Raw genomic sequence first — 21,534 nt, 5'->3', positions numbered from 1 at the left:
AGTTATAGTGGAGAACTGTAAGAAGGGGAAGAATCTGAGTATGGCATGGATTGACTACAGAAAAGCATTTGATAGTATCCCATATTCATGGATAAAAGAGTGCTTAAAAATGTATAAGATACATCCTACAGTGATTGACTACATTACAGTAACCATGAAACAGTGGCAGACCACTTTGCAATTAAGCCATGATAAAGGACAGATTATTATCTCAGGAATAAAAATTCAAAGGGGGATATTCCAGGGTGGCTCTTTGTCACCATTGCTATTCTGCCTTGCCATTAATCCATTAAGCCATTTACTTAACAGCTTAGGCCATGGCTACAATTTGGCTCCTAGAAAACAACAAAGTCTTATGACTTCTCATCTTCTCTTTGGCAATTATTTGAAACTGTATAGCTCATCAGATGAGGACAGCTGCAGGTTGTCAAAACTTTCAGATGATATTGGAATGTCATTTGGTCTTGATAAATGCGCAAAAGCAGCCTTTAAAAAGGGAAAACTGCAGCACCAGGAAAACATCAGTTTAGGACAAGAATGTGATCTAAAAGAACTTGAGCAAGAGGGAGTGTATAAATAATTGGGAATTGACGAAGGATCAGCAATAAAACATGAACAAATGCTAATAAAACTCAGTAAGGAGTACTTTAGAAGACTTAAATTAATCATGAAAACAGCATTGACATCTAGGAACAAGATCCAAGCTATAAATCAGTTTGCCCTTCCTGTCTTAACTTATAGTTTTGGAGTGACTGACTGGCCCCAAAAAGTGTTGAATAGATTGGATATTAAAGCAAGAAGGCTGCTTCATGCTTACCATATGATTTATAAAAATTAGTGTATACCAATATATATTACCCGTTCTGAAGGAAGGATGGGCCTCCTTGAAATTGATTACATGTATTGGTCTGCAATCGTGGGACTCCACACACATCTACTGACCTCACAAGATCCAAATGTAGTGAAAGTTTTTTGAAACATGAGGAGAACAAGTCTAAGATGACATCTCTGCTTAAGTTAGCAGAAGCATATTGACGTCAAGCAGGAATGGAAATCAAACCAGAAGTGGATAAAAACGAGGCAGCAACAGAATGTGCCAAAAAAACAAAAAGAATACAAGATAAAGCACCAGATGAGAAGGCAAGAAATGTGGAAAAAACAAAGTATAGAAAACTTCTGGAAGAGCCTCATGTTGATCAAGAATGAACACAGGAATGGCTAAGGAGAGGTGAATTCACATCAATAAATAAAAGGTTAATATTGGCAGCCCAAGATAGTGGGCTATGTACACTCTGGTTTACAAAGTCCACTGAACATGTGGGAGAAACAGACATATGTAGGATGTTCTTCGTGTTTCACTGTTGCAGTCATCACACTTGGGTTATCCTGCCAGGGGTAGCCCTCAGTTGGCCCGAATACCAGAGTCTTAGTATTTCTGCATCGGTTGCTGTCACTTCAGTATTGACGTCAGGTCATCAGAGGAATAAAAACAGACAGCCAATGCCATTACATCAGTCTTTCTTGCTGAAGAGCCCAAAGCAGAAGCAGTTTGCACGAGTGCCGGTTGGCCGCTACCTGACTTTGCGTTTCTGAAATTGAATCCTCTTGAAGTCTTCTAAAGCTAAGTACCCTGTTGGGGGGAACCTTTTTCCTTGCTCTAACCGATGTCAGAAAAAGTTAACAATTGTCTTGTCTGTGGAAAGCAAATACCACACCGAGATTTCCATTCTTACTGCATCACCTATTTAGGCCCAGACCATGATGTACCTCGCTGTCGGTTTTGTGCTTTTTTCAACGCCTGAACTATTTGTCGTCGGGCCCTTATTGTAGTTAAATACTTTTGTTTTCTATCTCTCTATTCTGAAATGGCTTCGGTAAGCCATCCGACTACTGATCTTCTGAAAAAACGTAAGGATAAAGACAGAGATAGACCGCACAGGTCCAAAACTGCCAATGATGCTTCCGTTAAGCTAGTCGCCAGTTCACCAGTACTCAGTGAGGCACTTTCGCAGCCCCTGATGCCCACTTCGATGGATTCGCAAGCCGCTGAGACCCATTCAGAGTCTGGTGTGCCGCGAGACTCTTCTTTGACTACGAAACCTGCAGATGTCTCTACCTTGGATGGGCCTGGCGCTGTTATGCAGGCACCGGCTACTGAGGAAGCTCTTCGCACTACCGATGTTAGACACAAGCCGATGACTTCTTTCACGTCTTCAATTCTTTCTAAAACTACCGAGTTTCTTAGGCCAAGAGTACGAGCTATGCCTAAAAAAACGAAGACCCAGTCTCAAGCGCCTGCTTCCCTGCCACAATCTCAGATGCTTAAAATGGCAGAAGACCTTATCATGCTGATTAGGGGAAGCCAACCTTTCCCTGCTAAAAGGAAAAGAGACTTGTCTCCAGCAGCTTTATCTGACCAAGAGTCCGACAACTCTAAGGTTTCTGATTATGAAGACATGCCCTTATCTGCCTATGAGGATTCATATGCAGAGGAATCCATTCCTTCTGCCTCCCCTCCAGAGGATTTTTCTTTTGGTGAAACCCTACATACTTTGAGAGAGCATTTCCTTTGGGAATGCCAGGATTAGTCTCAGTCCAAAAAGAGACTCAGGGAATTTTTAGATCTACCACAGCACAGACCCCTAGCTATCCCTCCTGTTCTGGATGTTGTGGATGATGTCTTTATGGAATCCAGTCTAACTCCTGATACTTTACCCCCTGCTCCAAGGAAACCTGACAGGTACTACAGAGTCCCTGACTCTCACAAATTTCTCTACAAAAATCTTACTGCTGACCCAGAAGTCCTCTCCCAAGGACCTAAAGGAATAAAAGCAACTGCAGCTAAGAATCCCACCCCCTCTGACAAAGATTCCCGAGCTTTAGACAGATGGGGTAAAAAAAGTATACACCTCTGCAACTCTCGCCATTAGAGCATTAAATTGTCAGTTCCACATGCTGAAATACCAGCAACATACTATGGAACTTATTAAGCAAAAATTGTCTACTGACTGTGCAGAAAGTAAAGAATTGCAGGAGCTTATGCATTCTGCAAGCCAAGTCAGTAAGCATACCCAGCAATGTGGGTTTGACGCCCTAGATGCATCTTTCAAGGAAGCAGTCACCAGTTCTGTTAGTAGAAGGCATGCCTGGCTTAAGGAGCAGACCTTGCCAGACCATGTCAAATCAAAATTATTGGACGCTCCTCTGAACAAGGACAATCTGTTTGGCACCAAAGCAGAAGCGGTTTTAAAAAGATGGAAGAAAAGGCTAAGTCTTTGCAGACAGTCAAAGATTTTTTGCAAATGCAGCCTCCAAGATTTAGTAGGCATTGCCCCTCAAAACCTTGGTCCTTTCCAGCACCCTCAAGGACATCTCAAACTAGACCCAGGGGAAATGAACCTCCCCCCCCCAGATTAAGGTCTCCGTGTATGCAGAGATCTAAGCAATGGAGTACCTCCACTTCTAAAGCAGGGAGTGATAAGCCACCCCCTTATGGAAATAATTCACAATGACTTCTCAACTCCACCCATCACCTCTGCCCAATTGCTCGTGCCCCTAGGAGGAAAACTTGCCCACCATGCAAAAAACTGGACCTCCATCACCAACGATTGATGGGTCCTCAACATAGTATCCCAGGGGTACAAATTTTATTTCCACATGCTGCCAACCCCAATCTTCCTCCAAACCAGTGGGCAGCGGCACAAAACCAAGTTCAGTCCCTGGTCTCCATAAGGGCAATTCAGCCTGATCTTGCAGAACAGATAGGCCAAGGTTTTTATTCCAGACTTTTCCTGGTACCCAGAAAAGAGGGCAGCTGGTGCCCCATCTTAGATCTATCCATTCTAAACACCTTCCTGCTGGTACCAAAATTCAAAATTCTCACCCTACAGCAGATTCTCCCTATGCTGTCCAAAGATGCATGGTTAGCCACCCTAGACCTAAAGGAGGCCTATCTGCACCTCCCAGTAAGAGACTCCTGCAGGAAATATATACGTTTCAGGGCAGGATCTATGCATTATCAGTTCTCTGCACTTCCCTTTGGCTTATCTACTGCTTCCAGAGTTTTCACAAAATGCCTGGCTCCAGCCATTGCCTATTGCAGACAGAGAAACATTAAAATTTACTCCTACTTGGATGATTGCCTAATTCAGGCAGACAGGCAGACAGTCAGGAAAAACTGTTGCAGCACCTGACATTTGTAAAGGACCTTCTAACCTCCCTGGGGTACACTATAAACGAAAAGAAATCCGAACTAGTCCCCAGTCACAAAATTGTATTCTTGGGAGCAAGCTTGGACACAGCATCCCAGATGGCATTCCTTACTCCAGAAAAACAAGCCTATCGGACAGGCTACTTCGGTCAAATGGCCACCAGAACCCAGCTTTCCGCAAGTAAAATTCTGCAGGCTCTAGGGTTCATGGCCTCCTGCATTCTACTAATTCCATATGCCAGACTGTATATGAGAAATCTTCAGTGGTACTTAAAAAGTCTTTGGTGCCAATATTCTCAGGATCTGGAAACAATCATACCTTTGAAACCTTGTCTATGGAAAGAGTTCTGTTGGTGGGCAGCAGCATGCAACCACAACAAGGGGCTTCCCTTTACACAACCTGACGCCACCCAGACCCTAACCACAGACTCATCAGATTATGCCTGGGGTGCACATCTGGACAGCAGGTGCATTCAGGGCCACTGGAGCCCAAATCAGATTCATCTGCACATCACCCAAAAAGAGATGCTAACTGTTCAGCATGCTGTGACAGCTTTCAGATCCCTACTCTCACCAGGGCCCTTACTAATCAAAACCGACAACACCACAGTGATGTGGTACATAAACGAGCAGGGGGTGGGGTACCCACTCTTACCCACTCTACAGGCTAGCCATGACCCTGTGGAACACGGCCTCAACCATGTATATTCACCTACAAGCTCAATTCCTGCCAGGCAACCAAAACTCTCTGACAGACAACTTAAGCAGAAATCTCCTAGACCCACATGAGTGGCAATTAAACCACAACACCTTCAGCCTTGTGATCCAGTAATGGGGTACTCCGAAGGTGGACCTGTTTGCCCCCCACTACAACCACCAGCTCAGCAAATTCTGCACCAGGGTACCTCATAGCAAGGCCTGGAAAGTGGATGCCCTATCCTTCCAGTGGGCAAACCTCTCAATCTATGCATTTCCCCCTCTACCTCTTCTTACAAGAGTATAACTCAAGATAAGGGAGGAAAGACCAAGGCCAATCTTGATTACCACAGACTGGCCACGTCAACACTGACACCCACTCCTGCGCACTCTGTCACCATTGCCTTCATGGCACCTACCCCAAATCCCTACTCTCTCCTGACTCAGGAGGAGGGACAGTTCTTGCATCCACAGTTGCAGACCATGAACCTTGCAGTCTGGCTTATCCCTTGACTTCTCCTCCAGTGGCCAGCTTAAGCAAACAGGTACTGGATATCATACGTGAAGCCAGATGACCCAGTACAAGGAAATCCTATGCTGACAAGTGGAAAAGTTATTGTTCCTGGATTCACTCTAAAGGATCTAAAGGAGCGGAGACAGCACAGCCCTCCTTGCCTCTCATCCTGGATTACCTAGCAGACCTACTCCACAGAGGCCTCTCCTTCTCCTCCATTAAGATCCATGCCTCTGCCATCTCAGAAACTGAGCCACCTTTCTTCTCTTGCCCTTTCATGAAGCAGTTCCTGAGAAGGGCTAACAACTTAAGGCCACCAAGAAGAGCCCCCACCCCTGCTTGGGACCTTAACTTTGTGTTGGAAAAGCTCACGCTATCCCCGCCTTTGAGCCTGCAGCGTCAGCAGAGTTAAAATTCCTCTCTCTGAAAACGGCCTTTCTTCTGGCCATCACTTCAGTTAGAAGAGTGTCTGAGCTACAAGCACTTATAGCTGTGGAACCCTTCATTATTTTTCATGCTGACAGGGTCTCCCTTAGGACTAACCCAACCTTCATGCCTAAAGTGGTGTCCAGTGTAGCTCTCAACCAATCTATCCATTTGCCCACCGTTTTCCCTAATCCTCATAATAAGGGGGAAAGGATCCTGCACTCTTTAGATGTGCACAAACAACTCAGATTCTACCTTGATAGGACTAAGCCGTTTAGGAAATCTGACCAATTACTAGTCAGCTTTGCACCAGGGGCAGAGGGCAAGGCCATATCAAAACAAACCATCTCCAAATGGATAGCACACTGTATCCATTTCTGTTACAAACACCATGGGAAACCACCCCCTGAGGGAGTCAGAACACATTCCACTAGGGCAACTTCAACCTCTACAGCCTTTCTCAGAGGAGTCCCTACCAAGGACATTCTGGAAGCTGTTACTTTGAGTTCTCTTCATACCTTCACCAAGCATTACCACCTGCCTATCTTTTCCAAATCCAGGGCAGGCTTTGCAACAGCAGTCCTCCAGGGCATACTAGCCAGCCCCAACTCCTCTTGACTGCCTCCACCCCATTCTTCAGCTTTGGGAATCAACCCAAGTGTGATGACTACAACAGTGAAACACGAAGAACATAGTACAGTTGCGCACACTTAACATAAATGTAGATGTATGAGTGTATTCAGTGTTGCAGTCCTAGTTTCCTACCCTCCAGCCGCCTTGTATCTCTCTCTCTTCCTCCTTCTCCTATCTCTCTCTCCCTCAGTCATTACAGGGCTATTGGTATTCACTTTTTACTGGTGGTGTTTTTCCACCATAACGTAGCTCCCTATTTGGGGGCTCCGGACATTTGGGGCAAGAAAAACTGATGTAATGGTGTCGGCTGCTTGTTTTTATATCTCTGATGACCTGACGTCAGTACTGAAGCGACAGCAACCGACACAGAAATACTAAGCCTCTGGTATTTGGGCTGACTGAGGGGAAACCCCTGGCAGGATAACCCAAGTGTGATGACTGGAACAGTGAATACACTCGAACATCTACATTTATGGTAAGTGTACACAACTGTACTTTTTGTAAAACTGAACTGGAAACGGTCACACACCTTGTTGCTGGTTGTGACGCACTAATGGCAGAGGGGACTGTATACTGAAAGGCATAATAATGTGGCGAGACTGTTGCACTGGAGATTGTGCAGACATTATGGTATCAAAGTGGTTGAAAAAACACTGGAAATGTGAGCCACAATCAATTATAGAAAATGATGAAGTTTATATCACATGGGATCACCCAATACGAACAGTTCAAAAGATAGATGCTAGAAAACCGGATATAGTGGTCCAAGAAAAGAAGACAGAAGTAGCATTGATCATTGAAATCACCACACCTAGTGACTATAGTGTCTTGTGTACAGAGAGACACAAATTCATAAAATACCTGCATCTGCAGGCAGAAATGAGAGACATGTTGAAGAAAGATACCCAGACAGTTCCAATAGTAGTAGGAGCAACGGGTCTTACAAAAAATAATTTACAATCGTATTTAGATATGTTACCAATTCATGTAACACCATACGACTTGGAGGAGGAGGAGTCATTACAGGGCACATTGTGGGTCCAAGAAAAATAGACAAAAGCAGTATTGATCATTAAAATTGCCACACCTAATGACTATTAGTGTCTTGCGTATAGAGAGAGACAAAATCATAAAATACCTGAATCAGCAGGCAGAAATGAGAGCCATGTAGAAGAAAGATACCCAGACAGTTCCAATAGTAGTAGGAGCAATGGGTCTTAAAAAAAGAATTTTCAATCGTATTTAGATACGTTACCAATCGAATTGGAGGAGGAGTCGTTACTGGGCACATTGTGGGTGCCGCGAAGAACACTTTTGGTTGACATCAAAGAGTGAAACAATACTAATTTCATGAAATTTAATCGTACTTTGACTTGGGAATGGGGTCCATTCCCGTCATGGTATTAGAAACCCAAAAGACACTGAGAAATTTAAAAAAAAATTGGCAGCTCTTAAAGTGAATGAGGTGAAACAAACACACAAATGCAAAGAGATGATGTCTCTACTTAGCTTATAGAGACTTTCAAAAATAGCTCAACCTAGGTATCCTTAAGGATTTTACCGGAGATGTAATACATAACCAAGCAGGGATTACTGGCTCTACAAACTCACGATGTCAGTGTGGGAAGCAACTACCCATGTTCATAGGTTCATACTTAGGCTATCTGCCCTAGGGCATTTATAAGCCTAGCCAGAGTGTGTTTGGCTTTCGCCACCCATTTTAAATTAATTTTGCTATGCCCTTTTCCGAGGTTAGTATACTGTGCCTCTGTCTAACAGTGACACAGAAGTGATACCCGGGGTAAACCTACGATCTCCCATCCACTCATCAAGATTCCTCTTGAAAAGAGTCAATGAAGGACTCTGCCTAACCTGGACTGGGATTTTATTCCAGAGTGAAGGGAGCCTCTGGGTTATGAATCTGTCCCTACAGCATGTCCTATTTATTTCAGTGCTGAGGTTCAAGTCTCTCGAGCGCGTAGCTCGATGGATTTGGATTTTCTGAGGTGCAGCATGTCCATTAATTCCGGGTTAAACATGGCTTTATACTCCAGGCACAGATCGCCTCTGAGCAAGTGGTATGCCACTGAGTAGAGCTGGAGTTTCTTTAACCGGGCAGCATATGGCATCTGTTTGAGCCCTTTGATCCTCTTGGTGAGGTACTTTTGGGGTCTTACCAGTTGCTGCAGGTGTCTGGTAAGGTACATCCCAAAAGGGGCATTGTACTCAATTATGGGCCTGATGAGGGATGAGTAAAGAGGCACGATGACCTCCCCTGATCTAGATGTGAATCCCTTCATGATTAGGTGGGCTATATAAAATGTTTTTCTAACCACTTTTGCCACGTGGTTGTCAAATGAGAGATTGCTATCAACTTGGGTCCCCAGGTCCCTAATTACTTCTTCTGTACTTAATGGATTACCACCTATGTGGTAATTTGTGGGCACTTTGTTTTTGCCAAAGGGGATGACTATACACTTTTTGGCGTTTAGCTTGAGGCCATGGCTTTGACACCAGTTGTCTGTTTCTATGAGGCCCTTTTGGAGGATGCTTGTGTCAGCTGGAGAGTCGATTATGGCGCTCAGTTTGCAGTTATCTGTGAACTTGGTCAGCCACAGTCCTTCCGTGTTGGCCTGTACCTCCGAGAAATGTATGCCGAACAAGAGAGGTCCCAGGATTGAGCTTTGTGGGACGCCACTTGTAACTGGTTTGGAGTCTGACGTGGCTCCAGCAATTCTAACCATGTGGGTTCTGTCCTTGAGCCAGTTTGCAACCCATCTAGTGACATAGGGGGTCTATATTTAAGCTGGTGAGCTTATCTATAATGTCCGAGTGGGGTATTGTATCGAAGGCTTTTGCGAGGTCTAGGTAGGCTGTGTGGACCACCTTCCCCTCGTCAATGGCCTTGGTGACTGTTTCAAAGAAATCAACCAGGTTTAAGAGGCAGGATCTGCCCTTAACAAAGCTAAACTGGGGTAGGATCCAGTGTCTGTAGGTCCCCAATATCTTTATTTATGAGGTCCATGATGATCCTTTCCATAGCTTTGCAGACCAAGCTAGTCAGGTTTATGGGGCGATAGTTTCCAGGATCCGTTGAGGCACCACCTTTGTGGAGAGGGACCACTGTTGCTGTACGCCACTCTTTGGGTACATATCCTGTAGTAAGGCTGAGATTGAACAGTAGTTTTATGTTTGGGTTTAGCTCTTCTTGGAGTTCATGTAGGACGCAGCCGGTACACCGTCTGGTCCCATTGATGCTGTGTTTTTTGCTTTGGAGAGGGCAGCTCTTACCTGAGCATCTGAGATGCCAGGGGGGCAGCACTCTGCTGGGGTAGATATTTGCCCTTTTGGTGGGGAGGGGGGGAGAGATGTTTGCGCTGAACCTGTCAGCTAGGATGTTGGCAATGTCTGTGGGTTCGGTGTATTTTTTGTCATTTTGGACCAATTCTGAGCATATCTGGGAATTCTCACCCAGGTTCCTAACATAACTAAAGAAAGCCTTGTGATTATCCTTAGTGTCCTGTGCAATTTTTCTCTCGAAGCTGGCCTTAGACGATTTTATGAGTGCCTGTAGTTTTTTGCTAATACTGATCAGAGATGCCTTCCCTTTTTGGGATTTTGCTCTATCATGTAGTAGCTTCCTCCTTCTATTGTATAGTTTGTTTATGGCTGGGGTCCACCAGACAGGACGTCTGCCTTTGGAGGATTGCGTCTTGGTTTTATTTGGGATTGCATGATCCATGCATTCCTGAAGGTATTCATAGAATGCGTTTATAAAGGATTCTGCGGTCTGGGCCGTGTTTTCCACAGGCCCGGGGGCTTTGAAGGATTCCACCTCGATTTTGAGGAGTGTGAAATTTGCTTTAGAGAAGTTTTTCACTGTGGTTTTCAGGGCAGGGGGTGGAGTCGGGATGTGAATATCCAGTGAGATTAGTTTATGGTCTGATCTTACCAGTGAGGGATACACTTCTGGTCTGGAGCATAGAGTCCCCATGTTGGTGATGATCAGGTCCAGTATGTTTTCTCCTCTTGTGGGAGTGGTAACAAGTTGTTCTATAGCATTTGAGTTTATAAATTCTAGGAACCTTTGGGCTAGGGTGTTGGAGCTAGAGTAATGCTCCCAGTCTATGTTGGGGTAGTTGAAGTCACCCAATATAATGGTGTTTGGAGAGACCTTCATATTTTCCAGTGTTCTCAGGAAGGCCGAGTGGGGTTCCTGGGTTTGGGAGGGTGATCTGTAGCAGGCTATAAACTGGAAGGCAGTTTTACTCACTGTTAGTTGCACATGGATAGTTTCTGATGCTTCGTGCTGTGCCACCAACCTGGAAGTGTGGGTATCTTTGACGAATATTGATACACCCCTCCTTTTGTGGTGCGGTCCAAGTTTTGGGGCCAAAAAGCATGGTATGAGGTATAACCTGGTAGTGCAGGGGTGCTCTCGGGAGCCATGAACCAGGTTTCTGTTACTGCACAGATATCGATGTTCTCCATGCTAAGGAGAGTTTCGAGTGCATGCATCGTGAGGTTTAGACTTCTGGCGTTGAGTAGCATTACTCTTAGTTTCTTATCCCTTGTGATACCTTTGGAGGTGGGTTTGTCTTTTGAGCCTTTCCTAAAAAAGGCACTATGGGGGTAGCAAGAGCCTTTGCCAATATCCGAAAGCCCAGGGGTGACAGGTGCAAGCCATCCCTAGCGAAGCATCGTGGCTTGTCGAGCATGTCATCCCAGGCTGACAGGCATTGGATCCCCTTTGAATGACACCAATACTTAAGCCAATTGTTGAAATTGATCATCTTGTCTTCATATTGTGGCATCATTCTTGGTGAGGGTAAGATGCTACTCAAGGTCAGGGTCATACCGGCCTGGGCTACATGCTCAGAGAGCTCCTCTGTCTCTTTTCATGTAGTCCAGGGAGGTACGTCTCAGGTCATTCACACCAGCATGGAGAATGACTTAGTCATATTTGTACTTGCCTTGAAGTGACCTGAGTGCTTGTGTTATGTGGCGGATCCTAGCGCCCAACAGGCAGCTTACCATGACCTTCTCCTTGTTCAGCCTGGTGAGCAGGACGTCAGTGTGCCTGACGATAGTCACCTATTCCAAGTGTATCAGGTGTGTTGTTTAGCCTTAAGGGCTGTGACTGTTCGGCACACTGGCTTTGTGAGCTATGTGTTGCACGTGTTTTGTTTTGGGGTAGCGGTTGCTTGGGTGTCTGCTTTGGAGGTCTCTGCTGCTTAGGCAGATTTTTATTTAGAGCCTCCGAGTATGTTTTTGTGTTTGGTTTGCTATCGTGGTAGGTCTATGTGAGACTGGAATTGTAGTGAGTGTGGTTTCCTTCTCCTCCTGACTGGTTTCGCCAGTACTGAATTGAGAGAGCTTAGCCTCCAGTATGGCTATATGGTTGCATCTCTCACATGTGTTGGAATTTGTTGGGAGGAGGAGAGGGTTGTCTGTGTACATGAGGCAGTTGTAACATTGCCTCAAGATTCCCAGATTCACCAGCTGGACCGGAGAGGAGATTGACAACTGACCTTTGGACATGCTAGAATAGTATTGGGAATTCCTTTATAATTGAAATAAAAGGGCCAATGGGGAACAAGGTACTAAAGGGGAGTTTGTGAGGGTGTAGTGCTTTTAATTTTGTAGTGCTGACTTATATAATTGCTTTAGTGAGCTAGTGCCAGGTAACTTAAATGCAATGTGTTACAGGTAACTTAAATGCAAAAACGACAAACAGTAACTTTCTTTCAAGTGAAACAAGGAAATAAGTACAGTAAGCAATGCAGATATCACTAGGGATCCACAGAAGCGCTGAAAAGCTGTGTTAGCATTTCAGGGAAATAACAAGCAAACAAAAACAACAAGCATACAAACAAAGCTAGATTCAGCAGGCCTGGATCTAGTCTATGCTACAGCAAACAAGGTGTACCAATTTCAGTAAGAAGCAGTTCAAATATGCAGGCACTATAAGCCTTTAACCAGAAATTCCCAGCTCAGAAGGGCAGAGTCCAGCCTCTCCTCCCACAAGAGTGCAGACCACAAACCCTTTTAATGTAAAATAACTGGACTGAAGCCCAAGTGCTTAAACCAGAATTAATACACTTTTAGAATAACAGAGACTGAGCCCTCAATCAGCAGTTCCCAACTTAGAAGGATGTAAACTACCTGTTCTGCCACTACAGTGCAGACCACAAACCTTCTTAATGTAAAACAACTTGTCTGAAGCCCAAGTGCTTAAACTAAAAGGCTTAGAATGAGTTACACCAAGCAGTAATAAATACAATTGAGTACTTTTAAGATGACACAAAAGCAAAATAAAGTAGGAAGAAACACAAATACAGTAAAAGCAGATAAAAAAAAAAAAAAAAAAATTGAGTGAGCAAATGAGATGGGCCCAGGAGTAAGAGGACAGAAACAAGTGCAAATGCAGGCCTTCAAATCAGAAAGTTAAGAGAGATGGAAGAATGCCCAAACGACCAGTAACTACAAATTCTGGGCCAGAACCATTCCTTATGTGGTAGACAGGTTACCTAGTGCTTACCACTCCCACTGATAAGCTAGAAGGCTTCCCTCCAACACAGAAAGGCTTGGGGGGCTCAGAAGCTTACAAATAGTCCTGGATACAGCAAATCTGTATCTGGAACACAGAAAGGCTTGGGGGCTCAGAAGCTTACAAATAGTCCTGGATACAGCAAATCTGTATCTGGAACACTAATTACAGGAAAGGTAAAAAACTGGCTTACAATTTTTTTTTTTTCAGAAAAGCAGCAAAAACAGTAGTAAAAACAATTCACATGCAGTGCAAGCTGGCACACTTGAGTATGTAGCAACATTAGTCCACACACAGTTTGAAAAAATGTAATTAAATTAAAAAAAGACTAAAAGCAAGTGCAGAAAGGGTTTATTAGGTAGAATGCGGTAAAGAGATGGGACTGGGGGAGTGTCCTAGAGCAAATCTACAGTGGGGCGGGCACTGCAAAAGCCACCAAATTTAAACTACAACCAGGGAGGGGGGGAGTTTCAACAGAGATGTGAGGAATCAAAGTGCAAATTATAAAACCAAAAAACATATATACTGATCTCTGTATATTTGCAGACCAGTAAGACAACAGATATCTAAGCAACAATTTAGCTCTATAATACAGAAAAATATACTCAGCTCTATATATTTGCAGATAGTCTTGTAAGGCTGTCTCTCAACACACAGGTTCCACTTTAAATGCAGGCTGCTGCTATTAAGTCAAATTAAGGGAACCATGAGTTAACAACACACAAGCTATAGAAACCAAAATGAGGGGGGTGGGGTGGGGAAGACAGTTTCAACAAAGGTGAGGAATCAGAGTGCAAATTATAAAACCAAAAAAGTATATACTGATCTCTGTATATTTGCAGAACAGTAAGACAACAGATATCTAAGCAACAATTTAGCTCTATAATCAGGGTTGCCAGACGTCCCTATTTGGGCGGGACTGTCCCGAGATCAGCAGCCTGATCCCGAGTCCCGCCCTGCCGGTTTAAATCCCGGCCAGCCTCCGCTTTGTTTGTTTTTTTTTTGATTGTCCCGTATACCTGGTATACGGGCCAATCAAAAATTGCTAAACACGGAGCTTCTTGTGTTCCGCATTAAACACGAGAAGCTCCGTGTTTTGATTGGCCCATATGCCGGTATACAGGCCAATCAAAAATCGCTAAACATGGAGCTACTTGTGTTGAATGCGAAACTGCAATGCATTAAACACGAGAAGCTCCGTGTTTAGTGCAGAGTTACTGAGTGAGCTCAGTAATGTGGAACTGTGTTCCGCATTAAAGACCTTTTTTTTTTTTTTTTTTTTTTTGGTCTTCAGTCGCCGAAGACCTTTTTTTTTTTTTGGTCTTCACTTGTCGTGATAGACCTTCTTTTTTTTTTTGTCCCTACCTGGGGGTCTGGAAATCTGGCAACCCTGTCTATAATACAAAATAATACAGAAAAATATACTCAGCTCTATATATTTGCAGATAGTCTTGTAAGGCTGTCTCTCAACACACAGGTTCCACTTTAAAAGTTGTCCCACATCTACAGGCCATCTGCACTCACTTCGGGCAGAATGCGTTAATGTGCAGGTTATGCAGGTCCCAATCAGCAGCTAGGGTTGGAAGATGGACTCTCAGGTCTTGGAGAGTCCTGCATTGAATGTGTTTAGCTCAGAAAAGATCCACCAGCTTCTCCTTTCTGCTCCAGTTTTCCTAGGATTAAGGAACTGGCCATGAATGTCTTTAGCTTGACACATAAAGGCTGTGGCTGTTTTACTACCTTGGCACAGGGTCTATATTAAATCACCGAACGCTTAAAAAAGCGAACAGTGATTGTAAGCTTTCGTTTACATAGGGTTGATCAATGTCGAAGTGTCAGAACAGCGATTTTTTTTTTTCCAAGGGAAAAAAATCGTTGTTCCAACAAAAAAATAAATAAATTTCAAACATTGCATTAAGTGGGGGGCTTCTCCCCCCACGCCCCCCTACTTAAATATGCCAACTCCGAGACCGCGCTACAGTGCCGAAAATGGCAAAGTACCAAAGCGGCCAAACAAATTCTTTCCCAGGGAAAGAATTCGCTTAACAGCTGCTTCGATATTTTCCATTTTCTGCTTTTTAAGTTCAACCAAGACGCATTCAAAAGAATGAGTCTTCGGTCTTCTTATAAAGACCCTTGGCACAGCATACTTTTAACACAGCACAAATGTATTTTCATGCATCTAAGTCTAACAACCATGAAAGGGACAGCATGGACCCTTTCTGTCCGATTCCTTTTAAGGGCAGATTTTAGATGAGGTGATCTATATACTACAAAGGCCCAGGAGCCTGGCTAAATGAAAAAGATAAATGGGACAGTGCCAGGAATATTACACCTAAGTTGTTGTCCAAAGGTCTTGCAGTACCCACATAGCCAGTAGCTACAGACCTCTGCTGTACTTTCATCAGAGTGCACTTTTTGGCCATTTCTGCATGCCTGCTGATGCCCCACCACCCCATGTCCATACAATTTGGTTAAGCAATTTCTGAAGGGAGATATCCACATACTACCACCAAGGAAATGGATCCTGTTCTCTGTAGGACTTGGCATTTGTACTACAGCAGTTGATGCTACCTCCTTTAGAGAGCAGTACTTCAGCACATTTTGAATTCTATCTTGGAAGCCCTTTTCCTGGTAGCTGCTACATTTGTCAGAAGGCTGTTCAAATTTCAGCCTGTTATCTGCAGAACCCCTACAGTCTTCCATAATGAGCATGTCAGTCTGAGGCTAGTCTTTCTTTTCGTGTCAGAAGTGGTGCCTGAGGTGAGTCATAAGACTTACAACGCAACCTTTTTCTCAATCCTGCAGTGCAAGGGAAAAAGTATAGCCTCTACTGGACATCCATCAGTGGCTCAGATATACTGCCAGGACCAAGGATAGCCGATGGAATGACATTGTTTGCCTCATTACAGCCAGGAGAGTTCTGCCACTCTCTAAGCAAACTGTCAATTTGGCTAATGGGTTGCATAACCATCTGTTGGGACTTGGTGAGCAAAAACGTGGGGGCTGCAATAGTGACACAGTCTGCTAGAATTATGGCCACCACTGCAGCCTTCTTACAATGTATCTTAACCCAAATCATTTGCAAGGTCACGATGTAGACCCATAATGTACACCTTCTGCACATGCTACAAAATAGACATTTAGTCCAAGAGCAGGACAGTACAAATTTCAGTTCCGTCATACTACACAGATTACTGTAATTCCCTACCATTAGCAGTATTCCACAGGTAGCTATGGTATTGTCACTGGAGTATGGAGTGTAACTGCAGAGGGTATGTAGCTTGCAGTAATAGGAGGTGGTTGAGATCTCTTGATCAGTACTGCAGTATGGGATTCTCAACCGCCAGCTGCTACATACATAGTTTATACCTATGTAAAAAGTAAGAGACACACACCGGGGTAATTTTTCCTGGTGTTACCCACTCAGTCACTTGACAGGCATCAGCATGGTTTATATATTTCCCACCTAAACTATGCATCCTTTTAGTATACCAGCTTACCTTTTGGGATACACAGATGAAGGGTTCAGGAGATGAGCAACTTTGGTGTGGGTGGGACATGCTCTAGCATCTTTTGTTCCAGGAAGAACTAAAGATATGTCACAAACATTGTTCACTGTGCAGAATGCCTCTGATGTTGGTCAGGGAAGAACTACAGTTATACAGGGAAGTCAGAAAAAAAGCTGTGAAGTCAGACAGCCAACCTTCTGGCAAATTACTGGAGTAAGGAATACAATTGCAATGATGATCTGTTTGGATGTCTACTCTCTTACAGTACATGACACACACACATCTGTATTTTCCCATAGGACTACTCAACATACCTAGTAGATTCCTGTACAGAATTGACGAAAACCTAACCAAACACTTATTTGCCATGGCAGATTAGAATTGTGCCAGTTTATTTAAAGGATGCTTTTAGCAATTTGCTCAGCTGTCAACATGCGCCATACAGTATTTCCACCTTGTCTCCCACAAAATAAATAAATGCTAATGTTAGGTTTACTCTAAGTGTTTCAACCCTCAGGCCCTGAAAGTGATTTCACTATTCATTCAAAAAAGACCGTCTGAAAATTACATCTTTCCTTTAAAGGTATGGGAGTGTTAGCAAAAGGTTAATGTTTTCTCAATTTAAAAATCTCTTAGTGAAAATTAATTTGGAAGGTAACATTCACAGGGCTGTATTGTTTGTGAAAGCCTTTACACCACATTTTTTGTTTTGTTGCACATTAATTTCTGTTCCACATCTGAGACAGTCCAACATTTTGGATGCGGTGAGTGTGCAGACCTCGTAGCTTCCCTGCATCAGTGTGCAATGCTTTAACAAAGAAGATCCAGTCTATTTCATTGTGTTCTGTGTCTTTGTTCATATAGTATTGAAGCATTTGCTTGAGAGTTGGTATATTTGCCTTAGAGTTGGAATCTGGCTGTACCATTTTTGTAGTGTTTATGTAGATTTTATTATCAGCTTACCACATAATTGCCATAAAAATGGAAATTGACAGCAAATAACCAAAATATTCTGATGGAAGAGTTTGTGGAGTTGAGTTACTTTATATATTGCCAGCTTAACATTTTAAGTCCTAGACTGTTCTAAATACATCACGTTTAGGCTAACTGTTCATGAGTTCATTGTGCACTGTACCTGGGTGAGTTAATAAAATATAAATAAAAGATGCTTGCAGCCAGTTACAGCTGTTGGACTGTGTATGCTACTGCAACATTTGAGAAAAAAAAGACATATTTGGCTGGTTACTGAACCCAAACTATGTAACCCATTCAGTACTTCAAGGATCAGGTATCATGGTACATAATGTACATGCTCCATAGGTAGGTTCTACCCTTTACAGTGTAGATCTTGAACAGCATTCTGTTTGAAAATTCACATAAAAGGAACAGTGAGAGTCAAATGTTAAAGGAACCATTATGGTTAAGCAGTGGTTATGTTATCAAGCTAGTTCAATGTTATTTATGAGCCTAACTACTTTGGTTGACTTTTTCAGGTGTTTGGAACCCTGGAAAAAGCTAAGGAGAAGTATGCACTGGAAGATTACTCTGTAAGTCAGATCTCTCTGGAACAGGTGTTCATGAGCTTTGCTCGATTCCAGCACTGCACAGAAGATGGTCGAAAAGTAGCTCTGTCATAAGTCATCTTTAAATGGAGATGGAATTAATTTGCACCAAGCAGTGAACCCATCACTGCACAGACTGTGGGCACAAGCAACAGGGAATGTCTTGAACTATTTTTTTTTTATTTTAAATAACTGGGAACAGGAAGGATCACAAGAGATGCTCTTTTTCCATGACTTGTCAGATTTTTCTGCTTTATAACCTCATCATCCGTCCCAGTGGATTTTCACTGCAGAATTTCAGGGATGTTAGTCAATATTTGTTAATGTATTTACCTCCATGGATCCAGGTTACTTACCTTGAAAACAGTCTGCAGAAAAAAAAAAAACTATACATTGTGCACGTAAAAAGTGAATGGAAATAAATTACTGGATTTTCATGTGTGATGAGGAAGGGGAGGCATAGTAGGCACCACCTCATTTAAAAGATGCATTGCATAAAAAATGGCATTTCCTTCAACTGTACTGTGTAAATCAGAAAGCTGCTCATAGTAGGATGAATAAAAATAAGAGATAAAAAGCTGACTGTTATGGAGGACAGTGAAGTAAAAGATGGTTTCAGGGAACAGAATCGCTGTAGTTAAATGTTACAAAATGCAACCGTGTTACTCTGTCAGCACCTTAGCCTCCCACCTGCATTGTTCTGGTTGGTACTTCAGCTTCTTAAATGATTTCAATGTTTCCCTTTTGGTGTGCAGTGCTAACAGTCAGTTTAGCAAAGCATCAGCTCAAGTAAGGGGATTGGCAAGTACCTGGTCAGTTATAGTCTGTATGTATGAAATGTCAGGCATAACTAGTAATAGTGCCAGTTTTGTTACTGTCAAAACAGAGATGCATCTCTCACACAGTGTTTTTAAACAATAGACCATTCTAATCATGTTAAATCAGTCATCTCACACTAGAACAGTCTGCATTTCTGATGTCAGATTTCTTTTTCTTTTCAGCGGGTGTAATTGTATAATTTGTTCAGCTTCAGGGCCAGCATCTTCTGAGTAGTGTAGCTTGTGTACTCATTTTCTATTTGACACTTGCAATTTTTGAATGTGATGCCATTCAGGACATGTACCTTTTACTTTGTGTCAGATTAAAATCATGCTTTTAGTACAAATTTATAATCTTAATCTTGGCAAACTCACTTTGCTTGTTCTCAGATCTGTAATTCCACTGCGTCGGTGCTTAGTGATGTTAAGTAGATCAGATCAGCGCCAAGTAATAGGCCCTTGAAATGTGGTTAGAACAACCATTGGAGTAGGCTTTGTTTCATCTGCTAGCTTAGTCAACTCCATTTTCATGGAGAGTTAATCTCCCCTTGCTTGTTCTAGCAATTGACAATGCCCTCCAAGCCAGTTAATTGGCAAAAAAAAAAAAAAACTTTTCAGTACATGTTATTCACTCTTTGCTGTGAGAGAGTTGATTCTACTTTTAGAGAGTATGAGTAGTCCAACTAATATAAAAAAATAACTATGTTATAAACTGAATTAGAGATTTCTGGGGCTGTTCATTCATTTAAAAAATATATTCCAGGAGTGTGGAATGTATATCCCTGTTGTGACGTGTCCTTTAATCTGAAAATTATAAGAAAACGAAGGTAATGTGTAGTGAGTAGCAGAGTGCATTACGTCTGTGTATACTCTGTACTGCTGAAGTATAAAATTTTTTGTTTAAAACTTTTTCCCAGAATGCCTAAAAGGAAGTGTATTCAGTAGCATAATGGAGAGAATTAATTTCTGGCTCTTTCGATAAGCACTGTTTGAGCTATATAAACCTTCTCTGGCACTATACTGCATTGGGTTAGGGCTGTGAGCTGCTACCAGGCTACATCCTAAAGTCTTGGTTTTTGCTTTCATCATTATTCAGCTGCAAAATTTGCAAAGCTTGAAAAGTTGGTTAACCTCAGTAGTGCCCTTCCATTATTTCTGAAAGTAAGCACTTGGTACTCAATGGGTTTTATCTGGGTAACAAAACAAGTAAATGAATTGAGTCATGTATTTTGTGCTTTGCAGTAAACGGTGTTTTCTGCAGCTGCTTGTCCAATCCTTTTTTTTCCCCAGAACACTAGGACAGATGATATCTGTAGATTGGTTACATACAGAAAGATAACCTGCCATGCTTGGACACATGATGCATGTCTCAGTTTTGACACATTTTATGATCCTGTGTGATTATGTAAACTATGAAATGGGAAAGTCCAGCAATTTCATACTGAAGGATGCCATTTTAAGCACACCTTTAATATTAATAAAATTACAGTATTGTTTGTGTTATCTTCCTTCAGAACAGCCTTTTAAATCACATTATTAGACTGGTTAAGTTAATATTTTAGATTAGATCCCAGATTCTCCCTTGAATCCATTTTACGACTATTTGAACATTTATTTTGCTTTGTTTTGTAAATTTCAAAAACTGCACTTTTGAGTTCTGATCCATGTTTCCCATTATTTTAAAATCACCATTTTAGTATGCAGTGATTTTTAAAGTGTTTCACCACATATGTAGTTTGCACTATTCCTTACAAGATACAACAGTGTGCTTCATTGCAGCTGTTTTATATTTCAGTGGCAACATGTTCCACAAGTGGTTGTTACTGTTTACAATGAAAAATATTTCTGGTTGCACACTAAGCAGTGTGTGGAGTCTTTTTTTTTTTTTCAGACTTCTTCGTAGCATTTGGCAGTTTGAGCTGCTAATCAGCTTCATCTTGCAGATCTGAATGAGGTTTATAAACAGTGACGCAAATGTATTCTCAGCCAAAAAAATCTGTTGAAAACTGACCAGCCACAACTCTGAATATATCCTCCTCAGTTATAGATACAACGGCTGTCTCCAGCATCAAAATGTATAGGTTCCAGCACCCAAAGAAGTTGGCAGTATAGTGCCTCCTGATAAGAACACCTGTAATTGTACTGGAACCATAAGGTGGATCATGAAATGATGGACTGATGGCTGATCCTGCAAGGGAAGCTCTTGTCATTAAGCGTTGGCAGTAAAGGTTATAAACTTAATTTGTACCAGGCTGCAGTGTATGATTGTAGACCTGATTCAGAAAGTATAGCTCACTCCTAGATGAGAAAAGCTCAGAAAGCTAAATAAAACCGATAATAGGCTTAGTGGGCATGTGGTTGAATGTAACTATGGTGCCATATACATCTTGCAGTCCTGTGTATTCAGGGGTTGTCTCAATGTATTAGTGCCCAAGGCCACAGTCTTAACCATGAAACTGTCTAGGCAACCCTCCTAAATATGACATTGAATCTTGGTCCTTTGCTTGTAGAAGAAGCCTAACAGATTCTGATATGGTGAAAGAGAATACCATAAGGTCTTAAATAACTTTTCAACCTCCAGCAGACATTTCCTGCCTCAATGATCCCTTTCTG

General features: G+C 42.5%; 1 protein-coding gene across 1 annotated transcript in view; it reads left to right on the top strand.

Moving 5' to 3' along the window:
* ABCA3 (ATP binding cassette subfamily A member 3) overlaps positions 1-20,781 on the top strand; it is a gene marked incomplete in the record, with an annotated part of 1,818,321 nt that extends 1,797,540 nt beyond the window's left edge. The window contains 1 exon segment of the mRNA XM_044089258.1: positions 18,035-20,781. Coding sequence (XP_043945193.1) covers positions 18,035-18,178 — 144 coding nt within the window.
* Between the last annotated feature and the right edge of the window lie 753 nt (positions 20,782-21,534).

The sequence above is a fragment of the Protopterus annectens genome, chromosome 12.part0, assembly GCF_019279795.1.
Source record: "Protopterus annectens isolate FY-2018-M chromosome 12.part0, PAN1.0, whole genome shotgun sequence".
Classification (NCBI taxonomy): Eukaryota; Metazoa; Chordata; order Ceratodontiformes; family Protopteridae; genus Protopterus; species Protopterus annectens.
Note: the sequence above shows the minus strand (reverse complement) of the source record. Positions and strands in the feature narration are given on the sequence as shown.